Genomic DNA, 15,631 nt, shown 5'->3' on the forward strand with positions numbered 1-15,631 from the left:
CCCCTGCTGGCCCCACTCACACCTCTCCCAGCAGCAGCCTCAGCTCTCCCAGGAGTCTCCCCTCCAGGTACTGGCCAGGCCCACACTGCAGGGGGACAGGGGTGATAGAGTGTGGGGGTACAGCGTCCACACAGGGGGTGAACGGAGACCCCCCCCCGTCTTCCAGGTCAAGATCGCGAGTCACCCCTCAGTCCGACTCGGAGCGAAGCAGGAGGACTGCAGGCACACGAGCTGAGTGTCAGACGCCCCAGTTCCCTTCTGCCCCCGCGAACCCCAGAACCCAGAACCCCAGGCCCAGAGCGCAGGGAGAGCAGAACCGGGCCGCGGGCCGGAGGGACAGAGGGGCGGCAGGCGAGCAGGCTGGGAAAACGGCTTTATTGCTTGAGTGCAGCAGACAGGAGGCACAGAGACGGCCGTCCCCCGGGGGCCCTCCTCTGCGGGGTCACCGGCCCCCGCGGGCGCTCGTCCCGGGGATCACGGAGGGGCTCCTGCAGGTGCGGTGCGAGGGGTCCTGGGCTCTCGGGGGGCGGCGGGGTACGGGTGGCGCCACACGTCGCTGGGGGCGGGGAGTGCAGGCATCGGCGCCGTCATCAGCTTCAGCTTGTGTGTGTGTGTGTGTGTGTGTGTGTGTGTCAGTGCGTGTGCGTGTGTGTGTGTGTTTGTGTGTCAGTGCGTGTGCGTGCGTGTGTGTCAGTGCGTGTGCGTGTGTGTGTGTGTTTGTGTGTCAGTGCGTGTGCGTGCGTGTGTGTGTTTGTGTGTCAGTGCGTGTGCGTGCGTGTGTGTCAGTGCGTGTGCGTGTGCATGTATGTGTTTGTGTGTCAGTGTGTGTGCGTGCGTGTCAGTGCGTGTGTGTGTGTGTGTGTTTGTGTGTCAGTGCATGTACAGTGTATGTGTTTGTGTGTCAGTGTGTGTGCGTGCGTGTGCATGTGTGTGTGTGTGTGTTTGTGTGTCAGTGCGTGTGCATGTGTGTGCGTTTGTGTGTCAGTGCGTGTGCATGTGTTTGTGTGTCAGTGCGTGTGCATGTGCATGTACAGTGTATGTGTTTGTGTGTCAGTGCGTGTGCGTGTGCGTGTTTGTGTCAATGCATGTGCGTGTGTGCGTGTGCGTGTTTGTGTCAGTGCGTGTGCGTGTCAGCTTCCTTTCAAGTTGTTGCCCTCTCTCACTTCACTGGGGCAAACCCCACCCTGTCCTTCTCCCGGTCGAAGACGCTATAGTATCGCCCGATAAACACGTCTCCCAGGATCCACAGCGGACCGGCTGGGGGAGGAACATCCATCCCCATGAACCCCGACAGACAGACGGACACTCCGGCCTGAGACTCCTACACACACAGAGAGAGAGAGAGAGGGGTTAATACACACACACTGACTGGACACTCCAGTACATTAACACTGCACTGAGAGAGAGAGGGGTTCATACAGACACACTGACTGGACACTCCAGTACATTAACACTGCACTGAGAGAGAGGGGTTAATACACACACACTGACTGGACACTCCAGTACATTAACACTGCACTGAGAGAGAGAGGGGTTCATACAGACACACTGACTGGACACTCCAGTACATTAACACTGCACTGAGAGAGAGGGGTTAATACACACACACTGACTGGACACTCCAGTACATTAACACTGCACTGAGAGAGAGAGGGGTTCATACACACACACTGACTGGACACTCCAGTACATGAACACTGCACTGAGAGAGAGAGGGGTTCATACAGACACACTGACTGGACACTCCAGTACATTAACACTGCACTGAGAGAGAGGGGTTAATACACACACTGACTGGACACTCCAGTACATTAACACTGCACTGAGAGAGAGAGGGGTTAATACAGACACACTGACTAGACACTCCAGTACATGAACACTGTACTGAGAGAGAGAGGGGTTCATACAGACACACTGACTGGACACTCCAGTACATGAACACTGCACTGAGAGAGAGAGGGGTTCATACAGACACAGTGACTGGACACTCCAGTACATGAACACTGCACTGAGAGAGAGAGGGGTTAATACACACACTGACTGGACACTCCAGTACATTAACACTGCACTGAGAGAGAGAGGGGTTCATACAGACACACTGACTGGACACTCCAGTACATTAACACTGCACTGAGAGAGAGAGGGGTTAATACAGACACACTGACTGGACACTCCAGTACATTAACACTGCACTGAGAGAGAGAGGGGTTCATACAGACACACTGACTGGACACTCCAGTACATTAACACTGCACTGAGAGAGAGAGAGAGAGAGGGAGAATTACATTACTTACATTGAGAACGTAGTCTTTTCCAGTCAGGTTGAACTGCTTCCCTCCCAGACTGAAGCTGACCACTGGGAGAGAAGGGATCTTCTTGCAGTCTATCATGGCCTGAGAGAGAGGACAGAGCGAGGCTCAGCTCACTGGCTTCACTTGTAAAGACAGAACACAGCAAAGCCAACAGGGACAGCCCATACCACGCCCATCAGGAGAGGAATGGCTCCAATGGCTTTGTGCAGAGCTCGGATCTCCTGGCTCGGTCCGATAAGGAGCGAGGTACCAGTATCGACAATCGCCTGACAGCCCCCCTTGCAGAGAGACAGCTGGGAGCCCACGGCAACCCTAAGGAAACATCACAAGACATTAACACTGAGCCCAGACATGCCTCAAATCAGATTAATACAGCCCCTAATATAGACCCTAGAGACACACCTCACACACACAGATTAATACAGACCCTAATATAGACCCCAGAGACACACCTCACACACACAGATTAATACAGCCCCTAATATAGACCCTAGAGACACACCTCACACACACAGATTAATACAGCCCCTAATATAGACCCTAGAGACACACCTCACACACACAGATTAATACAGCCCCTAATATAGACCCTAGAGACACACCTCACACACACACAGATTAATACAGCCCCTAATATAGACCCTAGAGACACACCTCACACACACAGATTAATACAGACCCTAATATAGACCCTAGAGGCACACCTCACATACACAGAGATTAATACAGACCCTAATATAGACCCTAGAGACACCTCACACACACACAGATTAATACAGACCCTAATATAGACCCTAGAGGCACACCTCACACACACACAGATTAATACAGCCCCTAATATAGACCCTAGAGACACACCTCACACACACAGATTAATACAGCCCCTAATATAGACCCTAGAGACACACCTCACACACACAGATTAATACAGACCCTAATATAGACCCTAGAGGCACACCTCACATACACAGAGATTAATACAGACCCTAATATAGACCCTAGAGACACCTCACACACACACAGATTAATACAGACCCTAATATAGACCCTAGAGGCACACCTCACACACACAGATTAATACAGACCCTAATATAGACCCTAGAGATACACCTCACACATACAGATTAATACAGACCCTAATATAGACCCTAGAGGCACACCTCACACACAGAGATTAGTACGGAGTGTGATACTGACCCCTGACCCTGGCTATGTAGCTCCCCAATCCAGCAGGTTTTACAGATCAGTAATTCACCAGTTCCTGAGCCCTGAAACGTCTTGGCTGCGATCAACTCAGAGAACATCGGAGACGGGCAGGGTCAAGCCTGAAGGGCCAGCTCCCTGGACTTACAAGGGGAATCGGGTGACCCCCCATCGTGAGAGACTGGCCAGAGGACGCAAGAACCCGGGTCCCAGCCGCCGCAGACTGACGCTCACCCGTCCATGGCGATCTGCCAGTAGGCCTTCCGCGTCACGTTCACGTAGTGCAGCTCCCCCTGGTAGAAGCTGGGGTCCACGCCCCCCAGAACCAGCTCCCCGCCCACCGGGCCCGTCTGGTCCCTGAGACAGAGAGACCCAGACTGTGACACAGGCAGACAGGAGCCGGTCCCCGAGAGGGACAGACGGAGACAGACAGAGACCTGTTGAGGTAGAAGGAGAAGATGTTCTGGGGCAGCAGCTTGTTGGCCATGGCCGTGTCGAGGACAGGGGGCACCCCGTCCACAGAGATGGAGGGGTACGCCATTCCCAGAATCCCATCGAACCGCGCCAGAGCGAAGGCCAGACCGGGCTGCTTCACTGCCTCTGCAAACTGCTGCACAGGAATGGCCAAACCTGCCAGCTACACAGAGAGAGAGAGGGGTTAATACACACTGACACCGAGAGAGAGAGGGGTTAATACACACTGACACTGAGAGAGAGAGAGGGGTTCATACAGACACACTGACTGGACACTCCAGTACATGAACACTGCACTGAGAGAGAGAGGGGTTCATACAGACACACTGACTGGACACTCCAGTACATGAACACTGCACTGAGAGAGAGAGGGGTTCATACAGACACACTGACTGGACACTCCAGTACATGAACACTGCACTGAGAGAGAGAGGGGTTCATACAGACACACTGACTGGACACTCCAGTACATGAACACTGCACTGAGAGAGAGAGGGGTTAATACACACACACTGACTGGACACTCCAGTACATGAACACTGCACTGAGAGAGAGAGGGGTTCATACAGACACACTGACTGGACACTCCAGTACATGAACACTGCACTGAGAGAGAGAGGGGTTCATACAGACACACTGACTGGACACTCCAGTACATGAACACTGCACTGAGAGAGAGAGAGGGGTTCATACAGACACACTGACTGGACACTCCAGTACATGAACACTGCACTGAGAGAGAGAGGGGTTAATACACACACACTGACTGGACACTCCAGTACATGAACACTGCACTGAGAGAGAGGGGTTCATACAGACACACTGACTGGACACTCCAGTACATTAACACTGCACTGAGAGAGAGAGGGGTTAATACACACACACTGACTGGACACTCCAGTACATGAACACTGCACTGAGAGAGAGGGGTTAATACACACACACTGACTGGACACTCCAGTACATTAACACTGCACTGAGAGAGAGAGGGGTTAATACAGACACACTGACTGGACACTCCAGCACATGAACACTGCACTGAGAGAGAGAGGGGTTAATACACACACACTGACTGGACACTCCAGTACATTAACACTGCACTGAGAGAGAGAGGGGTTCATACAGACACACTGACTGGACACTCCAGTACATGAACACTGCACTGAGAGAGAGAGGGGTTAATACACACACACTGACTGGACACTCCAGTACATTAACACTGCACTGAGAGAGAGAGGGGTTAATACACACACACTGACTGGACACTCCAGTACATTAACACTGCACTGAGAAAGTGGGGTTCACAGACCGTCACGGTGTCCTGGCTGATGAACCCCGACAGGCTGCCCCTCCCGTACTGGATGGCGAACGCGGTGCCGTTCTGGACGTAGGAGCTGGACTTCCTGGAGTCGTAGCGGTGGTGGAACCCTGTGGGGGGGGGGGGGGGGGGGGGACAGGGGGAGGGACACCAGGCATGAGGGGGGCTGGAACGGGCACCAGGACCCCGAGACGCCGAGCTCAAGAGAAACAGGCTTCCTCCTCCTGTGAGCCTCCTTAGTCTTCCTCCTCCAGCAGGTCACCGCTGTCCCCTCGTCCCTGGAGCTCGAACCCACGACCCCCCAGACACGAGGCGGCGACTCACAGCAGGCCAGGTCCAGGAACGAGCACTTCACAGAGGGCACCCAGAGGTTGGAGGAGCCAGTGTCGAACACCACCGAGAAATTCTGGGGTGGAGAGCCGATCCCAATCACACCATAGTACTGAGCCTGCAGAGAGAGCAGGGGGACATGAGCACTGACGTGATAGACCCACTGACCACACCCAGATTACTACAGACCCTAATATAGACCCTAGAGACACACCTCACACACACAGATTAATACAGACCCTAATATAGACCCAAGAGACACACCTCACACACAGAGATTAATACAGACCCTAATATAGACCCTAGAGACACACCTCACACACACACAAATTAATACAGACCCTAATATAGACTCTAGAGACACACCTCACACACACACAAATTAATACAGACCCTAATATAGACTCTAGAGACACACCTCACACACACACACACAGATTAATACAGACCCTAATATAGACCCTAGAGACACACCTCACACACACAGATTAATACAGACCCTAATATAGACCCCAGAGACACACCTCACACACACAGATTAATACAGACCCTAATATAGACCCCAGAGACACACCTCACACACACAGATTAATACAGACCCTAATATAGACCCTAGAGACACACCTCACACACACAGATTTTAATACAGACCCTAATATAGACCCTAGAGACACACCTCACACACACAGATTTTAATACAGACCCTAATATAGACCCTAGAGACACACCTCACACACACACAGATTAATACAGACACTAATATAGACCCCAGAGACACACCTCACACACAGAGATTAATACAGACCCTAATATAGACCCTAGAGACACACCTCACACACACAGATTAATACAGACCCTAATATAGACCCTAGAGACACACCTCACACACACAGATTAATACAGACCCTAATATAGACCCTAGAGACACACCTCACACACACAGATTAATACAGACCCTAATATAGACCCTAGAGACGCACAAACAGACAGGCAGGCACAGACACACTCGAACGCGCCGCAGTTTCAGGAGGAGACAGGAGGGATCTGCTCACATCCATGAAGTTCATCAGCCGCTCCACCGGGGGCGCGGCCATGGCGACGCCCCCTCCGACCCCCGTCGCAGCCCCGTATCGCGCCCTCAGCTGCTCGACTGTGAGCCCGCTGTCGGTCAGCTGGCGGCGGACAGTCCGCATCCTGTGGAGAGGAACTCTGGGAGAGGGCGCAGGGGGAGGCGTTAACAGTGAGGAGACAGCCTGTCAATCCTTCGACCCCCCTCGCCCCCCACAAATTCTGACCAATGAGAGGTCAGTATTTGTGCAAAAGTCCCACCCCCCACTGCCATTGGAGATGGGTCCAGAACTCCCCCACCCCACACCTCCCTGTCTGCAGTTTGGTAACTTAACATATCTCTTAAATCACTCTCTCAACTCTTACTTTACACAGAGGGTGGTGGGGGTGGGGAACAAGCTGCCCAGCCCTGTGGTTGAGGCCGATACCCTGGCTTCTCTCCAGACACAGCTGGGTGAGCTCCTCCAATCAGGACAGGGGGCTCTACTGTACACAGAGGGGGGCGGGGGTGGGGAACAAGCTGCCCAGCCCTGTGGTTGAAGCCGATACCCTGGCTTCTCTCCAGACACAGCTGGGTGAGCTCCTCCAGTCAGGACAGGAGGGGCTTCTGTACACAGAGGGTGGTGGGGGTGGGAAACAAGCTGCCCAGCCCTGTGGTTGAAGCTGATACCCCGGCTTCTCTCCAGACACAGCTGGGTGAGCTCCTCCAGTCAGGACAGGAGGCTCTACTGTACACAGAGGGTGGTGGGGGTGGGGAACAAGCTGCCCAGCCCTGTGGTTGAAGCCGATACCCTGGCTTCTCTCCAGACACAGCTGGGTGAGCTCCTCCAGTCAGGACAGGAGGGGCTTCTGTACACAGAGGGTGGTGGGGGTGGGAAACAAGCTGCCCAGCCCTGTGGTTGAAGCTGATACCCCGGCTTCTCTCCAGACACAGCTGGGTGAGCTCCTCCAGTCAGGACAGGAGGCTCTACTGTACACAGAAGGTGGTGGGGGTGGGGAACAAGCTGCCCAGCCCTGTGGTTGAAGCCGATACCCTGGCTTCTCTCCAGACACAGCTGGGTGAGCTCCTCCAGTCAGGACAGGAGGCTCTTCTGTACACAGAGGGTGGTGGGGGTGGGGAACAAGCTGCCCAGCCCTGTGGTTGAAGCCGATACCCTGGCTTCTCTCCAGACACAGCTGGGTGAGCTCCTCCAGTCAGGACAGGAGGGGCTTCTGTACACAGAGGGTGGTGGGGGTGGGAAACAAGCTGCCCAGCCCTGTGGTTGAAGCTGATACCCCGGCTTCTCTCCAGACACAGCTGGGTGAGCTCCTCCAGTCAGGACAGGAGGCTCTACTGTACACAGAGGGTGGTGGGGGTGGGGAACAAGCTGCCCAGCCCTGTGGTTGAAGCTGATACCCTGGCTTCTCTCCAGACACAGCTGGGTGGGATCCTGAGATTAGTTCTCTAGAAATGACCGGATCGGGAGCACTCGTCTGCGACACGTCCTGTCTGCTCCGGACAGACAGGAGCTGAGCAGAATCTCTCTGACCCGCCGGCAGAAACTGCCCCCTTCCCCCCCGGGGCCCCGGAGGAAGTCTGGGGCGACACACGGAGACCGCAGGGGACACCACACCCCCACTTCCTGAGCACCAACGGCCCCGTCAGTAATAGCCCCTCCCCATCGCGGGGAGGCACAGAGACGCAGAGAGCAGGATGTTGTGAAACACAGGAGGGCTCGATGGAGAAGTCAGACTCCCTCCCCGCTGGGGCTCGATTCGAACATTCAATCCCAGAGACACAGTACAGCAGCATCAACAGCGACACTCGAGCGGCAGGGGGAATGAATGCCTTTACGCCAAGAGAGGTGGGGGTGTGGAACATGAACCCGGAGCGACGGTCAGTCAGTCAGTGTGTCTGTGGGTCTTCACTCCTTCATGAGCCAATCAGAGCCTCCAGGCAGGGTCCTGGCTCTAGGACAGGGGTGTCCAGTCCTGCTCCTGCAGGGTCAGTCAGTGTGTCCGCGGGTCTTCACTCCTTCATGAGCCAATCAGAGCCTCCAGGCAGGGTCTGTAACTCTCAGTCAGGACGACCAAACTAATAACCCCAATTCGTCCTGGACAGTTTCCGAACCACTGACCATGAACAGGTGTCAAGAGAGACAGACGGGGGTCAGAGCCACAGACAGGAGAGAGAGAGAGACAGGGGAGATACAGAAACTGAGGGTCCGACAGACAGACAGACAGACAGACAGACAGGGGAGGAGGAGACAGGGGTCAGGGGCCTGTCAGACAGGAGAGAGGGAGACAGGTGTCAGAGACGCACACAATCAACAGTCTAAACACCAGACTTTGTTGGGGTGCTCCCCTCCCCTCCAGATAAGAAACCCAAACCGCGTAGTTTTCGTGTCCCCGACTCGGCGGTGCCTGGGAGCCAGCGACAGGTTTCAGCTGAAAAGCGACTTCCGCCCCATCAGAGACCCCGCGCCCCGACTGCCCGGGGGCCCCGCGTACCTGACGACGGCGTGGGCGCAGCACAGGACGAGGCACACGGCCAGCAGCCCGAACCCCCACCGAACCATGCTCGCTGCTCGGTATCCGCACGCACGGGTCCCCTTGGGGTCTCAACTCGCTGCAAAACCAAACTTATTTCAGTGAAGCGACGGCTGGAGCTGCTCTCTGCGTCCGCATCCGCACTTCGAAACTCGGGCCCCCGCTCGGCGGCGCTCGGCTATCTCCGGCAGGCAGGCAGGCCCCCCCTCCTCTGATTGGCCCGGCCCCCACGCCACTTCTCGGTTTCTGGCCGGTGATTGGCCGGTGCGGGTGCCCGTCAAGCCGGACGAGGCCCGCCTCAGGTCAGTCAAGTCAGTCACAGGGGAGTCACGGGACGACGCAGCTGGACTTCCTTAATTAATTAACGCCCTTTGGAAAAGCCCTCTGAAAGTACTTTTTTTTTTACTTCTGCTTTTGTGAGGCCTAATTTCTCTCTGTCACCGTCGATATTTAATTTACCGTTCTTCAGCTTGCTTGATTTAGGAATGCGCATTTGTTTAGTACGGTTCTCTCTCTCATAGTCGTTATTGTATTTATTGTGGCGATGGAAGAGAATAAAATGTTTTTTTTTAAGAGTGCGGGGACCTCCCAGTTAGAAAGAGTGGTGAATGGCGTGTAATAATAATAATAATAATTGCTTACACTTATATAGCGCTTTTCTGGACACTCCACTCAAAGCGCTTTACAGGTAATGGGGATCCCCTCCACCCCCACCAGTGTGCAGCCCCACCTGGATGTAGCGGGTCTTTGCAAAACGTGTTTCTGTGCAAACTCTTCTACGCACACAAGAGTCGTTCAGCGAACTCATTTTGAATTTTCATTACTGTACGAATCTCGATTTAAATGTAAAACTAGCGCACTTGGGGAAAATACCTCTAAAATACAGGTTTGTTTCACTTTTTCTCGTGAGGCGGTATTTTTCTCCCTCGCCTTCGATAATCACCTTAATTTCCTACATGATTTTAAATTTTCTTTGATAATCGTTCATATTTGGAGGGAGTTTCTCTGGGCGTTCTCTCAGAGTGGAAGACAACATCGTGTTTTAAAAAGGGTGTGTTTCTATAGTGCGGTGACGTTCTCGCTGTTAGTAGTGTGCGGCTGGTGTAGGTTTGTTGCGGTTTGTTACGCCTCTTGTAAAACGGATTTCGGTGTGGTCTGTTACGCGCTCAGAAAGTCGTTAAAATAAATCACCTTTCTGTCTCTGTCGGAACTGACAGATTATAGACAGACTCCGGCTGACACTGACAGAGACTCTCCAGGCTGGACTGACTGGACTGGGAGCTGGATTAGTTATGAACTGGGATTATAATCAGACTCCACTGACACTGACAGAGCAGTCTGAGACTCTCCAGGCTGGACTGGACTGACTGGACTGGGAGCTGGATTAGTTATGAACTGGGATTATAATCAGACTCCACTGACACTGACAGAGCAGTCTGAGACTCTCCAAGGCTGTGCAATTCATTTGTTTCTGTTTCTGCATGATCATGAAAATACAGAAAACGATTGTACTGTCTTGTCAAACTCTGTTTGCGTGTCTACGCTGGCCCTGTGAGGGGGGTGTTTGTCCATCTGTAGACCCTTCAGAGACAGAGATTAGCAGGTGTTGGAACCGGCAGCTCACTCACTTTAAATCAGAACCCTGAAAGCAGGACTCATCAGGCACTTCTTTGACACCTGACAGCGTTGATGGAGGGGTCTTCTTGTTGTTTTAGATGCTTTCCCAGCGACTTGTCTGTTTTTCAGCTCATGATCCTGAATTGAGTTCTGACTGAGCAATTCTGAAACATGTGGGTTTGCATCATGTTGCTGTTGTTGCTGTATTGTCTTATTGTCTGATGTGTTACTGTGTGTGTTGCGACAACTTCCCTCAGGGGGCAATTAAGGTCAAAGGTCAAAGGTTAAAGGTAGTCGGAACTGGGGCTGCTGGGTATGTGGTCAGTACAGACACAGCAGGGAGAGACAGGCTGAAGACTTTCTTTATTAAGGACTGGGGGGGTACTTTGAGGGGACAGGAGATAGGGGATGGAGGGGGGGCGGGGTGTTGGCTGACGGAGACACTCTCTCACTCCTCTGCTCTTTCCTCTCCTCCTCATAGTTTCTTCTCTCCTCGGGGGCTCACAGACGCAGGGAGCAGGGGGTCGCGGAAGAGTCCGAAAACTGGATCGGATGGAGGCAGAGAGGGAGGGAGGGATAGAGAGAGAGAGGGGGAGGAGGAGTGAGAGAGATCAGAGGTGTGGAAGAGGGAGAGACGGAGGGAGAGAGAGAGAAGAGGAGAGAGGGCAGAGGGAGACTCACCTGTTTAAATCTTCTCAGAGGGTTGGACTGGGAGAGAGAGGGGGAGAGAGAGAGAGAAGGCTGGTTAGTTTGTTGGTGAGGTAGACACACAGACACAGTCCCCAGACCCCGCCCTTACCACCTGTCTGTACCTGTCTCTCTCTCTGAGTGCTGTTCCCCTCCTGTCTGTACCTGTCTCTCTCTCTCTCTGACTGCTGTTCCCCTCCTGTCTGTACCTGTCTCTCTCTCTCTGACTGCTGTTCCCCTCCTGTCTGTACCTGTCTCTCTCTCTCTCTGACTGCTGTTCCCCTCCTGTTTGTACCTGTCTCTCTCTCTGACTGCTGTTCCCCTCCTGTCTGTACCTGTCTCTCTCTCTGACTGCTGTTCCCCTCCGGTCTGTACCTGTCTCCCTCTCTCTCTGACTGCTGTTCCCCTCCTGTCTGTACCTGTCTCCCTCTCTCTCTGACTGCTGTTCCCCTCCTGTTTGTACCTGTCTCTCTCTCTGACCGCTGTTCCCCTCCTGTCTGTACCTGTCTCTCTCTCTGACTGCTGTTCCCCTCCTGTCTGTACCTGTCTCTCTCTCTCTGACTGCTGTTCCCCTCCTGTCTGTACCTGTCTCTCTCTCTCTCTCTGACTGCTGTTCCCCTCCTGTCTGTACCTGTCTCTCTCTCTGACTGCTGTTCCCCTCCTGTCTGTACCTGTCTCTCTCTCTCTGACTGCTGTTCCCCTCCTGTCTGTACCTGTCACTCTCTCTCTGACTGCTGTTCCCCTCCTGTCTGTACCTGTCTCTCTCTCTCTCTGACTGCTGTTCCCCTCCTGTCTGTACCTGTCTCTCTCTCTGACTGCTGTTCCCCTCCTGTCTGTACCTGTCTCTCTCTCTCTGACTCCTGTTCCCCTCCTGTCTGTACCTGTCTCTCTCTCTCTGACTGCTGTTCCCCTCCTGTCTGTACCTGTCTCTCTCTCTCTGACTGCTGTTCCCCTCCTGTCTGTACCTGTCTCTCTCTCTCTGAGTGCTGTTCCCCTCCTGTCTGTACCTGTCTCTCTCTCCTTTATTGAACCCGTTGTTAATTCATCTCTCCCCCCCCCCTGTAACCCCAGCCCCTCATTACCTCTGACCTCGTCTTGGAGGTACTCCACCAGCTCGTTGATGGCCCAGCATGAGTCCCTGCCCTCTCTCCCAGTCCCCTCCCCCTCCCCGAGTCCCCTCCCTCCCTTGTGACCCCGCCCCCCGCCCAAGCCCCGCCCCCTGATCAAGCCCCGCCCCCTCATTACCTCTGACCTCCAGCTTGCACTCCACCTCGTCCTCCCCCAGCTCGTTGATGGCCCGGCACGAGTACCTGCCCCCATCGTAGGGGCTGGGCTTGCGGATTTTGAGGGTCAGCACCCCCTGGCTGTTCTGCATCAGGTACTTGGGGTCCTCCCTGATCTCCATGTTGTTCTTCATCCAGATGATCTTGGGCTGCGGGGGGGGGTAGAAACGGGGTGAGTGGTGCCCCCAGCAGGAGAGGGAGAGGGGCAGAGAGAGCGTGGGGGGGCTGATATGGCCAGTCATCACTTCTACACTTCTGTCTAGTATCAGGGTCCCCCCTGAGGGAGCAGTCCAGTCAACAGTACAGGGGTCCCCACTGAGGGAACAGTCCAGTCAACAGTACAGGGGTCCCCCCTGAGTGAGCAGTCCAGTCCGCAGAACTGGGGTCCCCTGAGGGAGAGAATGAACCTGCGTGCAGTACCTTGGGGAAGCCCCTGACCGAGCAGCTGATGGCAGCGCTGTACCCCGCGATGACCGAGCGATCCGCCAGCGGCTGAGTGAATTTGGGGGAGCAGCTCATGTCCTTTTCCTTATACTCTGGGGGCTTGTACTGCAGACCTGGGGGACACAGGAGAATTCACCCTGAAGTGGTCTTGGTGACTGACAGACCGACACACTGACACACTGACACGAGGCTGGACAGACTGACACACTGACACGAGGCTGGACAGACTGACACACTGACACACTGACACGAGGCTGGACAGACTGACACACTGACACACTGACAGACCGACACACTGACACGCTGACACACTGACACACTGACACACTGACACGGGGCTGGACAGACTGACAGACCGACACACTGACACACTGACACAGATGCTGAAAGACAAACGCACAGAGACTAAGACAGACTGACACACACAGACAGATAGACAGAGGACTGGACAGACACAGACAGACAGACACACAGACAGACAGAGGACTGGACAGACAGACAGACACTCAGACAGACAGACAGACAGACAGACAGACAGACACTCAGACAGACAGAGGACTGGACGACACAGACTGACACACACAGAGAGAGACAGAGGACTGGACAGACACAGACAGACAGAGAGACAGACAGACCCGTCTTCTGGATGACAGCGGTGTTCTTGGTGACGCCGGCCTCCTCACTCAGACCACACAGATTCTCACTGAAGACGCGGAAGAAGTACTCGTTGCCCATGATGAGGTCAGACACGGTACAGTTGGTGCGTCTGTTGTGCTCGTAGACTGTGAACCACTCCTGTCGGAGAGAGCACAGAGGGGGAGGTCAACAGGAGAAGACACAGACGGGCAGAAACAGAAGGGAAGCCCGCAGGACAGGCAGGCGTTTACCATGGTTTTCTTGTCGGCCTTCTGGATGTTGTAGCCCGTGATCTCACAGTTGCCGTCATTCCTGGGTGGTTTCCATTCCAGAGCAGCGTTAAAGCCCCAAACGTCAGTGATCTTCACTAAGAGAGGAGGGCCAGGTTTTTCTGATATAGAGAGAAAGATAGCTTAGTGGGACTCTGATATAGACCCCAGAGACACACCTCACACACACAGATTAATACAGACCCTAATATAGACCCAAGAGACACACCTCACACACAGATTAATACAGACCCTAATATAGACCCAAGAGACACACCTCACACACACAGATTAATACAGACCCTAATATAGAACCCAGAGACACACCTCACACACACAGATTAATACAGACCCTAATATAGACCCTAGAGACACACCTCACACACACAGATTAATACAGACCCTAATATAGACCCTAGAGACACCTCACACACACAGATTAATACAGACCCTAATATAGACCCAAGAGACACACCTCACACACACAGATTAATACAGACCCTAATATAGACCCTAGAGGCACACCTCACACACACACAGATTAATACAGACCCTAATATAGACCCAAGAGACACACCTCACACACAGAGATTACAACAGACCCTAATATAGAACCCAGAGACACACCTCACACACACAGATTAATACAGACCCTAATATAGACCCTAGAGACACACCTCACACACACACAGATTAATACAGACCCTAATATAGACCCTAGAGACACACCTCACACACAGAGATTAATACAGATCCTAATATAGACCCTAGAGACACACCTCACACACACAGATTAATACAGACCCTAATATAGACCCTAGAGACACACCTCACACACAGAGATTAATACAGATCCTAATATAGACCCTAGAGACACACCTCACACACATACAGATTAATACAGACACTAATATAGACCCCAGAGACACATCTCACACACAGATTAATACAGACCCTAATAAAGACCCCAGAGACACACCTCACACACAGAGGGATTAATGCAGATTTTAACCAAGAAGGTTAAAAAGAGAGACAGTCTCACCAACAATGCGGATGTCGATAGTTGCAGAGTCCTGCATGTTCTCTATTTGTACAGTCAGAGTGTAGTTCCCAGAGTGCTCCTTCTCTGCCGAGCGGATAAACAGGATGGTGTCCACATCACTTGTCCGAATCCCAATTTTCTTTTGGTCTATGGGCTCCCCATCCTTTGTCCAGCTCACAATGGGACGAGGCTTACCCTGTGAGACATAGAGTACAAAGGGTTAATACAGACACACTGACTGGACACTCCAGTACATGAACACTGCACTGAGAGAGAGAGGGGTTCATACAGACACACTGACTGGACACTCCAGTACATTAACACTGCACTGAGAGAGAGAGGGGTTCATACAGACACACTGACTGGACACTCCAGTACATTAACACTGCACTGAGAGAGAGAGGGGTTAATACAGACAC

The 15,631-nt window shown here is 53.3% G+C and overlaps 2 protein-coding genes across 3 annotated transcripts in view; both read right to left on the reverse strand.

Moving 5' to 3' along the window:
* Window positions 1-358: 358 nt before the first annotated feature.
* Window positions 359-9,411, reverse strand: LOC138240715 (cathepsin D-like). Its single transcript, XM_069191908.1, has 9 exons — window positions 9,196-9,411; window positions 6,690-6,846; window positions 5,632-5,755; window positions 5,299-5,417; window positions 3,953-4,152; window positions 3,750-3,872; window positions 2,480-2,624; window positions 2,295-2,393; window positions 359-1,321 (listed from the first exon to the last, which is right to left on the reverse strand). Exons 1-9 carry the CDS (start codon window positions 9,261-9,263, stop codon window positions 1,160-1,162), a joined length of 1,197 nt encoding a protein of 398 aa, XP_069048009.1. The 5' UTR covers window positions 9,264-9,411; the 3' UTR covers window positions 359-1,159.
* A 1,784-nt stretch (window positions 9,412-11,195) lies between these two features.
* mybpc2a (myosin binding protein Ca) overlaps window positions 11,196-15,631 on the reverse strand; it is a 43,808-nt gene continuing 39,372 nt past the window's right edge. For both annotated transcript variants that reach the window (XM_069191768.1, XM_069191769.1), the window contains exons 25-31: window positions 15,213-15,408; window positions 14,153-14,292; window positions 13,901-14,060; window positions 13,242-13,378; window positions 12,784-12,970; window positions 11,533-11,559; window positions 11,196-11,394 (exon numbers count right to left, since the gene is read on the reverse strand). In XM_069191768.1, coding sequence (XP_069047869.1) covers window positions 11,537-11,559; window positions 12,784-12,970; window positions 13,242-13,378; window positions 13,901-14,060; window positions 14,153-14,292; window positions 15,213-15,408 — 843 coding nt within the window. In that variant the 3' untranslated portion in view covers window positions 11,196-11,394; window positions 11,533-11,536. The remainder of the gene's footprint in view (window positions 11,395-11,532; window positions 11,560-12,783; window positions 12,971-13,241; window positions 13,379-13,900; window positions 14,061-14,152; window positions 14,293-15,212; window positions 15,409-15,631) is intronic.

The sequence above is a fragment of the Lepisosteus oculatus genome, chromosome 7 (assembly GCF_040954835.1).
Source record: "Lepisosteus oculatus isolate fLepOcu1 chromosome 7, fLepOcu1.hap2, whole genome shotgun sequence".
Classification (NCBI taxonomy): domain Eukaryota; kingdom Metazoa; phylum Chordata; class Actinopteri; order Semionotiformes; family Lepisosteidae; genus Lepisosteus; species Lepisosteus oculatus.